Source organism: Wickerhamomyces ciferrii, contig 00297 (assembly GCF_000313485.1).
Source record: "Wickerhamomyces ciferrii WGS project CAIF00000000 data, strain NRRL Y-1031 F-60-10, contig 00297, whole genome shotgun sequence".
Classification (NCBI taxonomy): Eukaryota; Fungi; Ascomycota; class Saccharomycetes; order Phaffomycetales; family Wickerhamomycetaceae; genus Hansenula; species Hansenula ciferrii.
In genome coordinates this window covers 1-16837 of record NW_011887443.1, presented here as the reverse complement: position 1 = coordinate 16837, position 16837 = coordinate 1, and the positions used below count along the sequence as shown (strand labels likewise).

General features: G+C 32.5%; 5 protein-coding genes across 5 annotated transcripts; 2 read left to right on the top strand and 3 right to left on the bottom strand.

Annotated features, from left to right (window-relative positions):
* Positions 1 to 164: 164 nt before the first annotated feature.
* Positions 165 to 2285, bottom strand: BN7_6615 (Serine/threonine-protein kinase; the record flags this gene model as incomplete). Its single annotated transcript, XM_011272834.1, has 1 exon — positions 165 to 2285. One exon carries the CDS (start codon positions 2283 to 2285, stop codon positions 165 to 167), a length of 2121 nt encoding a protein of 706 aa, XP_011271136.1.
* Positions 2286 to 3358: 1073 nt separating this feature from the next.
* Positions 3359 to 6502, top strand: MSH3 (mismatch repair protein MSH3; the record flags this gene model as incomplete). The annotated part of the gene is made up of 1 exon (XM_011272833.1): positions 3359 to 6502. The coding sequence occupies one exon, from the start codon at positions 3359 to 3361 to the stop codon at positions 6500 to 6502; it is 3144 nt and encodes a 1047-aa protein (XP_011271135.1).
* Positions 6503 to 7038: 536 nt separating this feature from the next.
* On the bottom strand, positions 7039 to 9606 carry KIN82 (putative serine/threonine protein kinase KIN82; the record flags this gene model as incomplete). The annotated part of the gene is made up of 1 exon (XM_011272832.1): positions 7039 to 9606. One exon carries the CDS (start codon positions 9604 to 9606, stop codon positions 7039 to 7041), a length of 2568 nt encoding a protein of 855 aa, XP_011271134.1.
* Positions 9607 to 11596: 1990 nt separating this feature from the next.
* FIG2 (Fig2p) lies at positions 11597 to 15850 on the top strand (the record flags this gene model as incomplete). The annotated part of the gene is made up of 1 exon (XM_011272831.1): positions 11597 to 15850. One exon carries the CDS (start codon positions 11597 to 11599, stop codon positions 15848 to 15850), a length of 4254 nt encoding a protein of 1417 aa, XP_011271133.1.
* Positions 15851 to 16062: 212 nt separating this feature from the next.
* On the bottom strand, positions 16063 to 16730 carry BN7_6611 (uncharacterized protein; the record flags this gene model as incomplete). The annotated part of the gene is made up of 2 exons (XM_011272830.1): positions 16063 to 16206; positions 16536 to 16730. 2 exons carry the CDS (start codon positions 16728 to 16730, stop codon positions 16063 to 16065), a joined length of 339 nt encoding a protein of 112 aa, XP_011271132.1.
* Positions 16731 to 16837: the final 107 nt, after the last annotated feature.

Below are 16837 nucleotides of genomic sequence, written 5' to 3'. Positions count from 1 at the left end.
CTTTTTTGTCATTCTTGATTCTTTAATTCGTTAATACTTTTCTTCTTTTATTTTTTTTCTTTTATTATCTATTACATTTTTATTTTTCTTTCATTTCATTTCATAAATATTTTTCTTCTTTCTTCATTATCTTTTCTTCATTATTGTTTCCTTTTTTATTCCTTTTATTGATCTCTACATCTTGTTGACCAACCTTTAATATCTTCACCACAACAACCACAAGGTCTATTAATAAACCCACAATTTTTCACATCATTTAACCAATCATGATTTGACCAACCACCAGCATCAACTCTATATTTTGGATCAATTTTAAGCATTGGAGTTAAAAATTCATCAATTTCTTTTGCAATTTTTGGATCCATTTTATATTTTTGTTTTAAAACATTTTGTAAATCCCAATATTTTAAATTTTTAATTCTTCTTAAAGTTTTATAATCAGAATGGAAATAATCTGGTGCATATTTACAATCATACATAAATTGATAAGAAACATCTTGATCATCAATTAATTCCAAGATTTGTGCAATATGATCATCATCTTTGGTATAATTTTTACCATTCTTAGGGTCAAATAAATAATCTCCTGTAATTAATTCAAAAATTAAACATGCACAAGACCAAATATCTGTTGAACAACCCCATTTATGACCTAATAAAATTTCTGGTGCACGATATTGACGAGTTTGAATATCATTTGTAAAATGTAAATTATTAAAACATGCATTACCAAGATCAGCTAATTTGACATTAATAATCGATGATAAATCATTTGTTTCTTCATGTTCATTTAAATTAAAATCTTGATTTAAGAAATTTGAATCATCAATTGATATTGATGAAAATCTTGAATTTAATTCTTGATCTTCATAAGTATAATTTAATGGAGATTCAATTACATTCTCATCATTAGTTTCTTCATCATCTTCATCATCAGAATTTGCTTCAGAAGCACAAACAACATAAGAAGTTAAATTTGATGAAGTTGCAGGGGAAGTTGATTGATTTTGATGATTTGAAAAAACTGGAGAATCAGGGGTATGTTCATCATCATAACATTTTATTGAACCAGCACTTGAAGTTGAAGATAATTGATGATGATGATTAGATTGATTTTGATAACTATTTGATTTTGATAATGATTTGTTTTGTTTATTTTGATTATTCTTCTTTAAAGCTTGAGAAAAATAATCTTGGAAATCAAAACTTGATGATGAAGTTAATGGAGATGGTAATGGTTTTGAACATTTTATAGGAGATTGGAAACTTGAAGATCTTGAATGTAATTTTGATTTGGGGTTTTGAGAACCAGAATTTTCATGTTGATTAGATTTTTTATTAAATTTCATTAATTTAACAAATTCTTCAACATTTTTAATTTCTAATAGAATATTTTCTGGTTTAATATCTGTATGAATTAAACCACATTCTCTATGTAAATAATCTAATGCTAATAATAATTGTTTTGAAATTTGTTTTGTTATTGAGATTGGTAATCCACCATAAGTTTTCTCTAAATTTGATAATTTAATTGATAATTCACCATTTGATGAAGAAGAAGATGGATTTGAGTTTGATTCAGAATTGAATTTGTTAATCAAACCCAACATATTTTCACCCAAAACTTCAAAAACCATACAAACATGTTTCCCATTTGGACCATTATGATAAAACCAATCATGTAATTTAATTAAATGATCATAACCAGGATGATTTGGATTTTTTTTATTAATGATATCTAAAATTTTAATTTCATCTAAAGCAGCTTGAGTATAATGAGATTGAGATCTAACAATCTTGATAGCAACATGATTATCATGTCTTTTATCGTAAGCTAACCAAACAGTACTAAAATGACCCCAACCTAATTTTCTTAAAATTTGATAATTTTGATTTAAAACTTCATGAATTTCAACAGGATGATAACCACCATAACAATAATCATTTTCATCTTCTTCATTTTTCAAATCAACTTCTTCATCATCTTCATCTTCTTCATCATAACTTTCATTTTCATCTTGATCATCATTTATTGATTCTTTAATTGTACTATTATGACTTATTGAAGAGAAAGAATGACGATGTTTAATAATTTGAGGGTTAAAACTATCAGCACGATGTAAAGAAGGATGATGTTCAGTGTTTATGTACAGGTTTGGATGGATTTTGGTATTATCATGGAAAGTTTTAGGGATTTGAGAATTTGAACTTGATGAACTTGATGAATTTGAATTTTGATTATTTTGATACAAGAAGGGTACTTGATATTGATTTGTTTTCAACATGATCAACTGTTAATCTGGGATGATTATACCACAATGTGTACTTTTAGCCAATTTAAATGAGCTTTCTAATTGTATAATTTAGCAATATTATAACTTTTGAATATTTGATTATATATAGATAACAATTTGAGAATAATATTAATAATATCTTTTATATGGGGTGATTTTCCAAAGATTTGGTTCTTAGACTCCCTTGTTGAATATTATGCTGAGTATTTTGTATGAATGTTTTGTTTGATATCTTTGATTTAATAGTAGTTTATTGTTTTTTAGCTATGAGTTCTTTTTGAACAATAAAATTTGTTGAAAGTATTTCTTAATTATGGCTGATGGCTGCCAAACGTTTATATTCAATTTCATGATTTCCAATAAAACCACACTTTAAAAGAAAAAACAACGACCGGTTTTTTGCTTAGTCAGAGCTCAGGCAGTCACTCTGGGCAGAAATATTTTAAAATTAGGCAGAAAGTGCCAGAAACTCCCAGCCAAACAGCCAAACAGAGATCGGTGGACACTGACGGGCCAATGAGAAGCCACAGTTTGCGGGTGCGATAAGAAAGCGACAGCCTACAGAGAGCATAGATAGACAACATATCACAGTGTTAACAGAGCTACTTTTATTGTTATTGTGGTTCTTTAATCACCAATTAATCGCTTATTCTTAACAGTTCTAAAAATGGAATTATAAAATTTCCTTTGTTTGGTTCAAAAAAATTCCATTAAAATTCTGTGGATTTCCACAATTTTGAATTTTTTGAATTTTTGAGTGAATTTTGAATTTTCTTATATTTGCGAAGAAACGTGATCATCGGGGACTCGGATAATTAAACGTCCGCTGATCTCCTCAGCTTATATAATCGTAATAATTAATTGATTAGGTCATCATTGCGTCATAAAGCAATCATTACATAATACAAAGTCACATGATCAGTGATACACGTGACTTTATTTTTTTTTAGTGACACGAAATTGGCGACAGTCGCGTTTAAACATTTTTTTCAGTTCATTGCTTAAGCAAAATCAAAACAATAATGTAAAGAGTATAACTTAATCATTTCTCGGTGTTCATTGATATGAAGAATTCTAGAACTCCTACTAAATCAAAAGGTCAACCATCGATAAGTAGGTTCTTCAAAAGTTCTCCTAAAAAGCAATCAACACCGCCACAACAACAGAATGTTCAAACAATAAATATTGATGATGATGGCGATGACCAAATTGTTGAAATCATTAATAATGATGATATAAATGAAATCAAACCTTCAACTGTTAAAACCGAGGTGGAAATACCCAATGAAATAAATATTGAACGTAAGAAACAATTCCAATATGAGAAAACTACAGATATACCCATTATAAATCCAACTACTGAACAAATTTTACTTCGAGAAAGTTTAAAGGAAAAATTAAGTCAAAAATTCTCTACAAATAACAATCCACCCAATGGAGTTGAAGAATCACAACCTCAAAGTGATTTAGAAGATGATCAAACACCACAACCACCACCAAAGAAGAAACAAAAAACCTCAAAACAATCAAAATTAACACCGTTAGATCAACAAGTTAAAGATCTTAAATTATTACATTTAGATAAAATATTAGCTATTCAAGTTGGTTATAAATATAAATTTTATTGTGAAGATGCTGTTAAAGTTCATAAAATCCTAAATATTATGCTTGTCCCGGGGAAAATCAATATTATTGATGAATCTCCAACTGATAAATTATATAATAAATTAGCATATTGTTCAATTCCTGAACCAAGATTACATATTCATTTACAAAGATTATTAGATCGTGGATTGAAAATTGGTATTGTGGATCAAATAGAAACAAGTGCTATTAAATCAGTTGAAAGTAAGAATTCTGCACTATTCAAGAGAAGATTATCAAATGTTTTCACTAAATCAACTTATATTGAATATGATGAAGTTAATCAAGAAAAGGATAAAAATATAAATTCATTATTATCTATAGTGGAAGAATCTGTTGATCAAAATGATAATGTTTTGATAACTTTAGTTTCTATACAACCCTTAACTGGTGAAATTATTTATGATACTTTCCAAGATGATTTCTTGAGAAATGAATTAGAAACAAGATTATTACATATGGAACCAATTGAATTCATTTATTTTGAAAATGATATTTCTGAATTAACTGAATCTTGTTTCCAAAAATTTATATCAATAAATTCTTCAAATATAAGGATAAATAAAATTCCAATTTTGAAGAAAAAGTTTTTTGAATCTTATTTAAATGATTATGTATTGGATAATCCAAAATTATTTGAATTTATATCTGAACAATCTAAAGAATTCCAAACTTGTTGTTCTTTATTAATTGATTACCTAAAAGAGTTTCAATTAGATTCTTCATTTAAAATTGTTACAAATTATTCAAATTTTATTCAAAAAAATCATATGATTCTAAATTCAAATTCTTTAACAAACTTAGAAATTTTCATAAATTCAACAAATAATGAACAATTTGGTTCTTTATTATGGTTAATGGATCATACAAGAACAAAATTTGGTTATAGATTATTAAGAAAATGGATAAGTAATCCATTAATTGATCGTGAACAAATTGAAAAAAGATTTGATGCAGTAGAGAATATTCAATCAAATTTTAATCATTTTTTAGAAAATTTAGCAAATTTATTGAAAAATTCACCTGATTTAGAAAAAATATTGAATAGATTACATTATGGGAAAGTTAAAAGGAAAGAATTATATATTTTTTTATTTAAATTTGAAGAGATTTCTAAATTAATTATTAAATTTGGGAAATTTGAAATATTAAATAATCTAAAATCAAGTTATTTAAAACAATTATTCACTCAACTTATTGAAATTTCTGAATCTTTAAAAATATCAAATTATGTTTCTATGATTAATTCACCAAATGCAATGGATGATCATAATGATGATCATATCTTAAAATATTTCAATTTAAATACATTGAAAATTAATCAAGATGAAATCATAACGCAAGATATTGAAATTTCAAATATAAAAGATGAATTTCAAAAAGAATTACAAAACGTGCGTGATTTCTTAAAAAGACCATCAATGGATTATGTTACAAGTAGCAGAGAACCTTATCTTGTTGAAATTCGTGCAGGTTTATCAAGAATTGTTCCAAAAGATTGGGTCAAGATTAATGGATCAAAATTAGTTTCAAGATATAGAACTCCACAAATCATAAAACTGATGAAATTATTGGAATATCATATGGAATTATATTTAAAAGCTTGTCATTCAGTTTTCCAAAGATTTGTTCAAGATTTAGATAAAAATTATACTGAGTTAAACCAATTTATTAAAATTTTAGCACAATATGATTGTTTATTATCAATTACAACCACATCATCATCATTAAATTATTCAAGACCAAAATTTGTTGATGAACAAATTATACAGATCCAAAACGGTAGAAACCCGATAATTGAACAATTAAATACTTATGTCCCCAATGATATTGATATGAATTCTTCTCAATCTCGTTGTTTTATTATCACAGGTCCAAATATGGGTGGGAAATCATCTTATGTTAAAAAGGTTGCCCTTTTGATCATAATGGCTCAATGTGGTTGTTTTATACCATGTGAATCCGCAACTTTAGGTGTTTTCAATTCAATCTTAACAAGAATGGGATCAAAAGATGATTTAATTAAAGGTGAATCAACTTTTTTCATTGAAATGTCACAAATTTTAAATGTTATACAAAATTGTCATGGAAAATCATTAATTATATTGGATGAAGTTGGTAGAGGAACTGGAACAATTGATGGGATTTCAATAGCTTCATCAATTTTACAATATTTAATGACTGAAACTGAAAAATCTTTGATTTTATTTATAACTCATTTCCCATCAATCTGTAAATTATCAAAAAAATTCTCCAAGATTAAAAATTTCCATATGGGTTATATTGAAGAAAAGAAAACTGAGAATGATTGGCCAAAAGTTACATTTTTATATAATTTAGTCCCCGGAATTGCTAAGAACTCTTATGGGTTGAATGTTGCTAAATTAGCTTCAATAAATGATGAAATTATTCATAATGCTTTTGAAATCTCAAGAAAAAGACAACAACAAGTTGAAAGTGCACAAAATTTGGCAAATGAAAGGAAATTAGTTGAATTGTTTCCAAAAGTGCTAAAGGGGGATAAAATAGAGGAGATTTGTGATGTTATTGATGATTTTGATTGACGATGGAAAATTAGAAACTTTATATATAGACATTATCAACTATTATAGATGGATGTGAATTGTCACATTTTAAAGATTTGAGAGAAGAATAGTAGACCATTATATCCGTAATATAACTAACCTTGGCTAGCATGGATAATGTTCTGAGATCTTTATGATGTATAACTACGATGTAATAATTTCAGAAAAACTGTTGTTTGTTTGGATGAAATCTGTACATGTAAAATATCTATATAAGTAATGAATAACTTTTTTTTCGAAATCTTTTCCTAAACCAAATAAAACAGAAAACCATATGTGCTATATGTACAGTATATAAAAAAGAGTCAAAAACATGTAAATGAAGGATGATGAATGCTAATTTTTTTTCAAAACTTCTGCTGGACTTGCTGGACTGATAAAGAAAACAAATACTCATAAAAATCCAAAGAACTAAAAACCTTAAATGAAAAAACCATAATAAAACAATAAAATATAAATACAAATGACAAAACATTCAAAAAAAGCATACATCATACCATAACCAAGCAATCATATCAAAACTTTGTCTTAAAAATACTTTTACTATTAGTTCTTGGTCTGCTACCACTTGTAACAGTATAAGATATTGAACCATATGAATTACCAGTACCATAGATCAAAGATTCATCATTTTGTGCACCATCATGAATCAAGGTCATTGAATTGAAATCACCAAATGGGTCTGTTTCTTCATTTAATTCATCATCAAGATCTAAAGCTTTTTGTAAAATTTGTTCCTTCGATATATCTATTGAAGATTGTTTATTTGCTTGACCACTTTTATGGAAATCTGTACCATTCTTTGATAGAACTGGAATCATTGGTGGTTTTTGATTTCTTAATAATGCCCATTGTGTATTTTTGAAAAAAGCATGATTTTTAATATCAGATGCACCAAGTTTAGAACCCAATCTTTTATTTTCATCTTTAATTAATAGCTTTTTGATCAAATTCTTACAATTTGAAGAAACAGCTTGAGTATCAGGGAAAGTTATATCACTTTTCAAAATTTGTGAAAATGTTTGATTTCTATTTGGACCTTTGAAAGGTGTTGTACCGAATAACATTTCAAAAACTAAAATACCTAAAGTCCACCAGTCAACCGCAGCTGTATGACCTTTACCTCTAATAACTTCTGGCGCAATATATTCTTCAGTACCAACGAATGAATTTGTTCTATAACCATCAATACAAACTTTTGTATCTAAAGTTTGATAGTTCTTGTTATTATTAAAGCTCATTGATGGATTTTTAATTGATTCTGATTGTTTTGATAAATCAAAATCGGACAACATGATATGACCAGATTGATGCAATAAAATATTCTCAGGTTTCAAATCTCTATAGATGAACCCCATCAAATGTAAATATTCTAGAGCGGCAACAACTTCACTTGCATAGAATTTGGCATCCATTTCAGGAATACATTTTGATTTTCTAGTTTGTAAAGCTCTGAAGAATTCACCACCCATACAATATTCCATACAAAGGTATAAATGATCTTCAGATTGGAATGAATGATATAATGTAACAATGAATGGATGATTTGAGGTTGCTAAGATTTCTTGTTCAGCTAAAGCTCTCTTGATCTTATTTCTTTCAATCATTTCCTTTTTACTTAAAACTTTCATGGCATATAACTTATCTGTAACTTTTTCTCTAACCAAATAAACTTTACCCACATCACCTTTACCTAATAATCTGATTTTATCAAATGATTGAGGACCAACTTGCAGTTCTGAAACTTTGATAGCATTTGAAGATAAAAATGATTTTTTACGTGGTCTTGTTTTTGATTCTGATATACCTCCCAGTTTCTTTTCAGAATCAGAATGTACTTCATTTGAATTTTGATTGAGACCTAATGGAGCAGATGCAACTCTTCTTAAAAGTGGTTTATTCCCCTGTTGTTGCTGGGTTTGTACTTGTAGTTTTCCACTATTAATGCTGGTCTTTCCATCCCCGTTTGAAGATTCAGTCTGTTGTTCATCACCTTCGGGTATCTCTGACTCATGTTGTACATTACTGGATTCTTCAGCTATTTGATTTAATGATAATTGAGAGCCTGTATGGTTCTTTTTTAAGGCAAATGGTAAAGGACCATGACCAACCCCTGAGGTCCCATTATCAATGATATCTTTGAAAGTATCATCACCAGCATGTGGCGGTAAACCTTGATGAGCAAAGTAAGGGTGTGAAGAGACGAAATTACTCTTGGATTTAGCTTCGTCTTTTTGGTTTATATTTGGTGGGTTCGGTGATGATGGTGAGCGTAACCTTCTAGCCGCCTGGGCCAACTTAGAGCCAGTCTTTGTTGATAATGAGGTTGTTGATGTTGTTGTAAGTGGTGTTGAAGTTGAAGATGATCCATTTTGTTGTGTTTGTTCTTCCAAAATTTCAGTTGGCTGATCCAGAGTCTCTTTAACAAGTTCACCATTTTGATGTAGAGTTGATTCATGGATTTGTGCAGGATTCTCTAAAGTGAAATCTTTATCTTCATTTTGTAGTTTGAATTCAGGTTTTGTGGTGGCCAGATTTGGTGATGTTGTGTTTGAATTTGAATTGATCTTGAAAAAATTCTTGATCTTTGAAGACAGTTTCTTTTCCTCTTGTGAATTTATAGATCCATCTTGTTTATATTCTGGTGTACTTGTATCGTTGAGTGTTTCCGAATGTTTTTCAGTTAAAGGTTCAACGTTTGGTGATAATGGTTCATGGATTTTGGCTTCATGTGGCTGTTCAAGTTCTTCATGTTCATCGAGAGTTGTTGTATCTGATGGTTCCTTCTTTGAGTTGTTACCAAAACTGAACACTTTACCCAGAGACATTGATCTTGTTCTCAACTTGGATAATGGGGGTGTTGATGGTTGAAGGTTTTGTGTAGCTTCATTATTTGAATTTCCGACAGAAGCAGGTGAGGCAGCAATATCAGAACCAGAATTACCGACAACAGGATCTTGATTTCGACTGGAAGCCTTGGAAAGTGATTCTGGAGTTGGAGATCCAGTAGCTGAGTTTGATTTTATTGGATCATGATTGAACAAAATGTTTCGACTGTTATCACGTAGTGCAGTGCTAGTCATATTGACAGCACGGGGTATTTATAGATTTGATTTTTTTCGAATTTGTAATGAAGGATGATTGACTTCTTGAAGCTGAAACTATTGAAAAAACTTTTGCTTCCAAGCTGAGATCTTGATTGAATATATTCTTGTGACTTTCTAGTATGTTTTCTTTATCTCTTTGATGATGTTCTCTCACAGTAATATTAGAAAAACACTGCCAGGTTGAACGTAGCTTTTGATCGAGGGTTCTCGTGTGCGTGAATAGGGGACGGGATCTAAGCTGTGTTGGAAATTCCCTTGATATGCAATTTGATGAACAGTTGATAGAGGATTATAGTGTCTTTATTTCAAAGATTAATAACCTTTGATAGCAATATCACTCGACAATCTAATTATTATAAGGGTTTGAAATTTTAACTCTTAATTTGAAAGTTTAATTATGTTGGAGTCTTTTGGTTTTTGACTAAGCAAATTCGAGAAATTGTTGATTTTTGCTGATTAAGTTTTTCTGGAATATTAAACGCGCGCGCTTCCAACGCCAAAAATCAACAAATTAACCAACATTACCTCTATAAAGTGGTGGTTGATTACACTGTTAGTATGCTTGTTTTCAGTTATTGTGGATATTATCATTCTTTATACCAGAGTGGGTAATATGATTCTCAAGTTTAAAGTACTACTCTAGGAAGCCTAGTCGTTGTGCTGTTGATCTAATGTGGAGTTGTTGTTTGTGCCACCATGAGGTTACTGGATTGAGACAAGATGCACCCAGATTAGGATTAAAATCAGTTTAGAGTCTGAAGATACCAAGATCCAGAGATCAATTATGGTCGGCAATTATATAAGCCCCGTGTTTATTAATTGGTGCCTCCAGTTTATATCTCAAAAGGCGATTGACTGATGAACATATTCCTAAGGATTGGAAAGGGAATTTATTAGATACGCGAATTATCAAGGCTAACGCACACATATCCATGAAAATCCATTATGAGAAACCCGTTAGGTTCAGTTTACAAATTATTTTCAACTAGATCAATGGCCTATTCCACTTAATGTTTCAAGCTATTTCCTATTTCATCGATCCTATCAATGGATCAAATTTGACAGTTCATTCTAGATTCTGGAATTCTAAAAGCCCTCCATATTTCGCGGCTTCAATTAAGCATTTACGATAGTTTATGTAATGCATTGTCCAAATACAGCTTATTTTTTGATACAACTGCCAGAAGTCTAGAACCAGCTCTTATTTTTCAGAAGAAAGACGAATTTCACAACATATATATACATATACCATGTGCTTAAAGTTATGATTTGAGGGCTTAGTAGAAGTTATAAAGTTTGTTCTTTAATGTGTCAATTGTTAGATTTTTGTTTCATGCTGAGGCTCGGTTATTATGGTGGGTGGTCCGAACCAGAAAACATTCCAATTATTATACATGAAACATTTTTGATACCAAGTTTAATTGAACTAACAATTTGCATGAATTTGCAAGATTAATTGTGTTAATCATAACCGTTACTTGCTAAGGATAGAGAATGCATATACTATTTTTAGTCGCTTATACTCTAGGGCCCCCAAGATGCGCGTTATCATTGCTTTAGTGCTTTTTAAAGCTTTTTGAAAAAGATTTACCATATAATGTTTGAAGTTTGTTACAAGTTGAACGGTTTGAAAGCTTAGTCGGTATTGTCTTGATACACTTGTCAATATGCAAAAGTTCTAGGTAACTGATGATGTTCAATGTATAAAAATGAGTTGATTTTCTCAATTTGATATACCTTTTGAATATGTTCATTTTGGTTAATTATTTTTTACAACATTCCAAAGATCACAATTACATTAAAGGCACTTTGCTCTATTGTTTCTTAAAACTATATAAAAGGATTAAGAAGCTCAATATTCTCAACTACTTTTCTTGCTTGGTTAACAAATAGACTATACAATATATTCAAATCCAACCAATACCCCATTCATTCGTTTAATTCAAGCTCATAGGTATTTGGAAAAATGAGAGTGTCACTCGCTTATAAATTACTCTCATCATCATTGGCGTTGGTTCAGGCTTTACCAACAGCTGAATTTTATGCTAATTCAACATTTAACGGTCAAGTCTCTTCAGATGCTGCTTCTGCTTCTTTGAAATCAGATACTGAAAGCAACTTTGTTTATTCACCAACAAGTAAAAGAACAGATCATTCATCAACAGAAAATTTTGAAGCTTCTGCTAATTTAGATGCCTCAGCTTCTCACTCTGAATCAGGTTCATCATCAAATTTTGAAGCTTCAGCTCATTTCGATGCTTCAGCTCATTTTGGCTCATCAAGTTCTAAATCAGACTCTTCATCATCCTCAGATTTTGAAGCTTCAGCTCATGGTGATTCATCCGTTCATGTTGGAAGTGAATCAGGCTCAGAAGGCTCATCCCAAGCTTCATTATCATCTCCAATTATTCAATCAACCGCAACTGAAAGTTTAACTGAACATACCATTGTTACCATCACTTCATGTAGTGATAATAAATGTGCTACACAAACTTCAAAAGCTTTGAAATCAATTGCTACCGTTACAGTCACAGGTGTCGAAACTCAATATACTACATGGTGTCCATTAACAGAAAGTGAAAGTTCAGCTACATCAAGTGCTATCAAATCTTCTGCTACACCATCTTCAAAAGTTGTTAAGGAATCCTCAGCTCCAGCTTCAAGCTCATCCTCAGCTCCAGCTTCACATGCTACAGAATCATCAGGTTCAATAGAAAAATCATCTAGTGCTCCAGTTGCTTCTTCATCAGCATCAGCTTCTGTCGAGTCTAGTGGTTCAGTTTCTTCATCAGCTTCATCTACTTCTATTGCTCCAAAAGGTTCTTCTTCATCAGATTCTCCATCATCAGGTTCATCATCATCTCCAATCACTCAATCCACTGCAACTGAAAGTTTAACTGAACATACTATTGTTACCATCACTTCATGTAGTGATAATGCATGTTCCACACAAACTTCAAAAGCTTTGAAATCAATTGCTACCGTTACAATCACAGGTGTTGAAACCCAATATACTACATGGTGTCCATTAACAGAAAGCGAAAGCTCAGCTACATCAAGTGCTATCAAATCTTCTGCTACACCATCTTCAAAAGTTGTTAAGGATTCCTCAGCTCCAGCTTCAAGCTCATCCTCAGCTCCAGCTTCACATGCTACAGAATCATCAGGTTCAATAGAAAAATCATCTAGTGCTCCAGCTGCTTCTTCATCAGCATCAGCTTCTGTCGAGTCTAGTGGTTCAGTTTCTTCATCAGCTTCATCTACTTCTATTGCTCCAAAAGGTTCTTCTTCATCAGCTCCAGCTCAAGGCTCCAGCTCCAGCTCCAAGGCATCCTCAAAATTGACTGTTGTTACTGAAACTCATTCAGGTGTGGTTACTTCATTCACAACTTATTGTCCAGAAACTGCAACTGAACATGAATCAGAACATCACGAATCATCAGCTCCAGCTTCAAGTGCTAAAGTTTCATCATCTGGATCTGCTCATGTCAGTACTACTTCAATTTCACCAGCTGCTACTACCTCAACTGCAGAAGATAAGAAATCATCAAGTGCTACAGCTGAATCAAGCTCTAAAGCTTCATCAAAGATCACAGTTGTTACTGAAACCCACTCAGGTGTTGTCACTTCTTATACTACATACTGTCCAGAAACTGCTACTGAACATGAATCTGAACATCATGAATCATCAACTGCTACTGAAGTTACCTCAAGTGCTCATAGAGAATCTTCATCTGCTCCAGCTCCATCAGCCTCAGCTACTGCATCAACTGGTAAAGCTTCCACTTCAGAGGTTAAAGAAAGTTCATCATCAGCTCCAGCTACATCAGGTACATCAACTGGTGAAGTTAAACAAGGTTCATCATCAGCTCCGGCACCAGCTTCATCAACTGAATCAAAAACAAGTGTTGCTCCAAAGAACTCATCTTCAGCACCAGCACCACAAGGTTCATCATCTGAAACTACTGCTAAATCAAGTGCCCCAGCTCCATCTGCTCCAGCTTCATCAGGTAAATTAACTGTTGTTACTGAAACCCACTCTGGTGTTGTTACTCAATACACTACCTTCTGTCCAGAAAGTTCTTTAGAACATGAATCTTCAGGTACTCCAGCTACTTCTACTCCAGCTGCTACCACCTCTGGTGAAGTCAAACAAGGTTCATCATCAGCTCCGGCACCAGCTTCATCAACTGAATCAAAAACAAGGGTTGCTCCAAAGAACTCATCTTCAGCACCAACACCACAAGGTTCATCATCTGAAACTACTGCTAAATCAAGTGCCCCAGTTCCATCTGCCCCAGCTTCTTCAGGTAAATTAACTGTTGTTACTGAAACCCACTCTGGTGTTGTTACTCAATACACCACATTCTGTCCAGAAAGTTCTTTAGAACATGAATCATCAACTGGTACTCCAGCTACACAAACTGAATCAACTAAAGAAAGTTCCTCAACTCCAGCCCAAGGTTCAACTACCCCAGCTTCTACAGTTCCAAAAGAAACTTCAGGTACTACCACTGGATCCTCAGAAGATAAAGCTTCATCAACTACTCCAGCTTCTTCAGCACCAGAAAAAGAATCAAGTGCTCCAGCTCCATCATCAACCACACCAGGTAAAGTTACAGTTATCACATCTACTCATTCTGGTCAAGTTACTGAGTATACTACTTACTGTCCAGAAAGTGATTCATCAAAAACTTCAGTTGCTACTGGTTCAGCTCCATCTCCATCAGCTCCAGCTAAAGAATCAACCACTGAAACTCCAAAAGCCCCATCATCAGCCCCAGTTGAATCAACTACCAAGACTCCAGAAGCTTCATCTACTCAACCAACCGAAGAAACCACTGGTCCAGCTCCAAAACCATCTACTCCAGCTCAAGAATCAAGTGCTCCAGCTCCAACTACTTCTGCCCCAGCTCAAGTTTCATCAACTACTTCAGTTGCTCCAAAAGATTCTACTGCGGAAACCAAAGAAGTTCCATCTTCATCAGCTCCAGGTAAAGTTACTGTTATCACATCAACTCATTCTGGTAAAGTAACTGAATATACCACTTACTGTCCAGAAAGTGAAACTGGTTCTTCAAGTGCTCCAGCTGTTCCGTCTACTCCAGCTTCAGGTAAAGAATCCACAACTCCAGCTTCATCAGTCCCAGCTAAGGAATCAACCACTGAAACTCCAAAAGCTCCAGTTGAATCAACTACAAATACACCAGAAGGTTCATCAGCTCCAGCTCCAAAACCATCTACTCCAGCTCAAGAATCTAGTGCTCCAGCTCCAACTACTTCTGCCCCAGCTCAAGTTTCATCAACTACTTCAGTTGCTCCAAAAGATTCTACTGCTGAAACCAAAGAAGTTCCATCTTCATCAGCTCCAGGTAAAGTTACTGTTATCACTTCAACTCATTCTGGTCAAGTCACTGAATATACTACTTATTGTCCAGAAAGTGAATCATCAAGTACTCCAGCTGCTACCGGTTCTTCTCCAAGTGCTCCAGCACCAGCTCCAGAATCGTCTTCTCAAGCTTCAAGTGCCCCAGCCCCAGCACCAGAATCTTCAACTCCAGCTGCTTCTACTACTCCAGGTCAATCAAATGCTGTTGAAACTTCATCAACTCCAGCTCCTAAACCAACTCAAGAAGCTTCAGCTCCAGTTCCAAGCTCAATTGCTGCAACTACTTCAGCTGTTCAATCATCACCAGTTACTCCACCATACAGTACTCAAAATGATACCACACTCACTGAAAATGTTCAAGTTTCTTCATTAGTTGGTCAAACTACTACTCAAGTTAACAACACTACAGCTACAGATACAGCTCCAACTACACCAGTTGTTCAATCATCACAATCAGCTCCATATAGTCAAAACAATGGTACTACTACAACTGATCAAACTCCAGCTGCTTCAACTCCAATCAGTGCTACTATTCCAATTGTTTCACAAATTAGTGATGGTCAAATTCAAGCACCAGCTCCATCAACTGCAGTTGCTTCAAATGGTACCACACCAGCTGTTACTGTTCCAGGTGCTTCAACTACTCAATTATCACCAAGTTCAGCACCAGCTAATGGTTCATATGCTGGTCCATCAATTTCAAGTCAAGTTTCTGGTACAAGTTCAGTTGCAGCAGTTTCTCAATATGAAGGTTCCGGTTTTGATTACAAGAGAACTGGTTCAAGTGGTGCAGCCATTGGTGTTGCTTTAATGTTGGTTAGTTTCTTATAAGAATGATTTGATATCAGTTTATTGGATGAGAAATTATTATACCCTCATATCTTATTTTATGTATAGACCTTATTTAGTTATTGTTTTTTTAATTTAAAGTACACTAAAGTTTTAAATAAATGTTGATTTTTGTATATTATAATGTATTACAATCTATTATAAATGACCAAACTTGATTATGTTGTATCGATTATGAAAGACAGTTTCAAAATTTAACCTTTCACAATATCCCATGAAGCTTCAGTTATTGAAACTTCAGAACCTTTATTATCATCATAATCATAATATTCACCTTCATCTATTTCAATTTCTGAGAATTTAGTTGTAGATTCAGCACCTTTTGCTTCAAATAAACCCTATATATCGTTAGTCCGAAATTCAATCGTAAAATTAATGTCACTATAATACTTACTTCAGGAATGAATCTTAAAACATCTAATCCACGAGCATCAATATTCAAGATATCAACAGATTTACCGTTATCTTCAATTGTGTAATCTTTTTTAGTTCTTTCTATGGCTTCATGATAAGGATTAGTCATACATATTCTTGAAATTTTAAAGTCCGATGTTTAATTAACTTACAAGCTGAATGTTCCCTCTAATGAGAAAATAGTTAGTATTAAATCTTAGCCTATCTGAAAACTTTTCTTATGACTCACTTTACAATTCTTGCACTTGAATACAAAATTTGCTTCACCTTTACTACGATCCATCTCATGTTGTTCAAATCTATTGATTGTAACAAATTTATCATGAGTTTCACGACATGAGATACAAGCAATTTCAAAAGTGTATTCAAATGGTGATTCCGCAGTATCAATTGGACGGAGGTCAGTGAGACCTTCCAAGTTGGCCTTAAGCACAAGTTTCAAACCCATTTTAATTGATTTTATGAAGAATGGGAACTGTGGTAGAATAAATGCGGATTCCAACGCACTTATATACCTTTTCTAATGTACTGTGTAAATATTACTAGTATGATGGA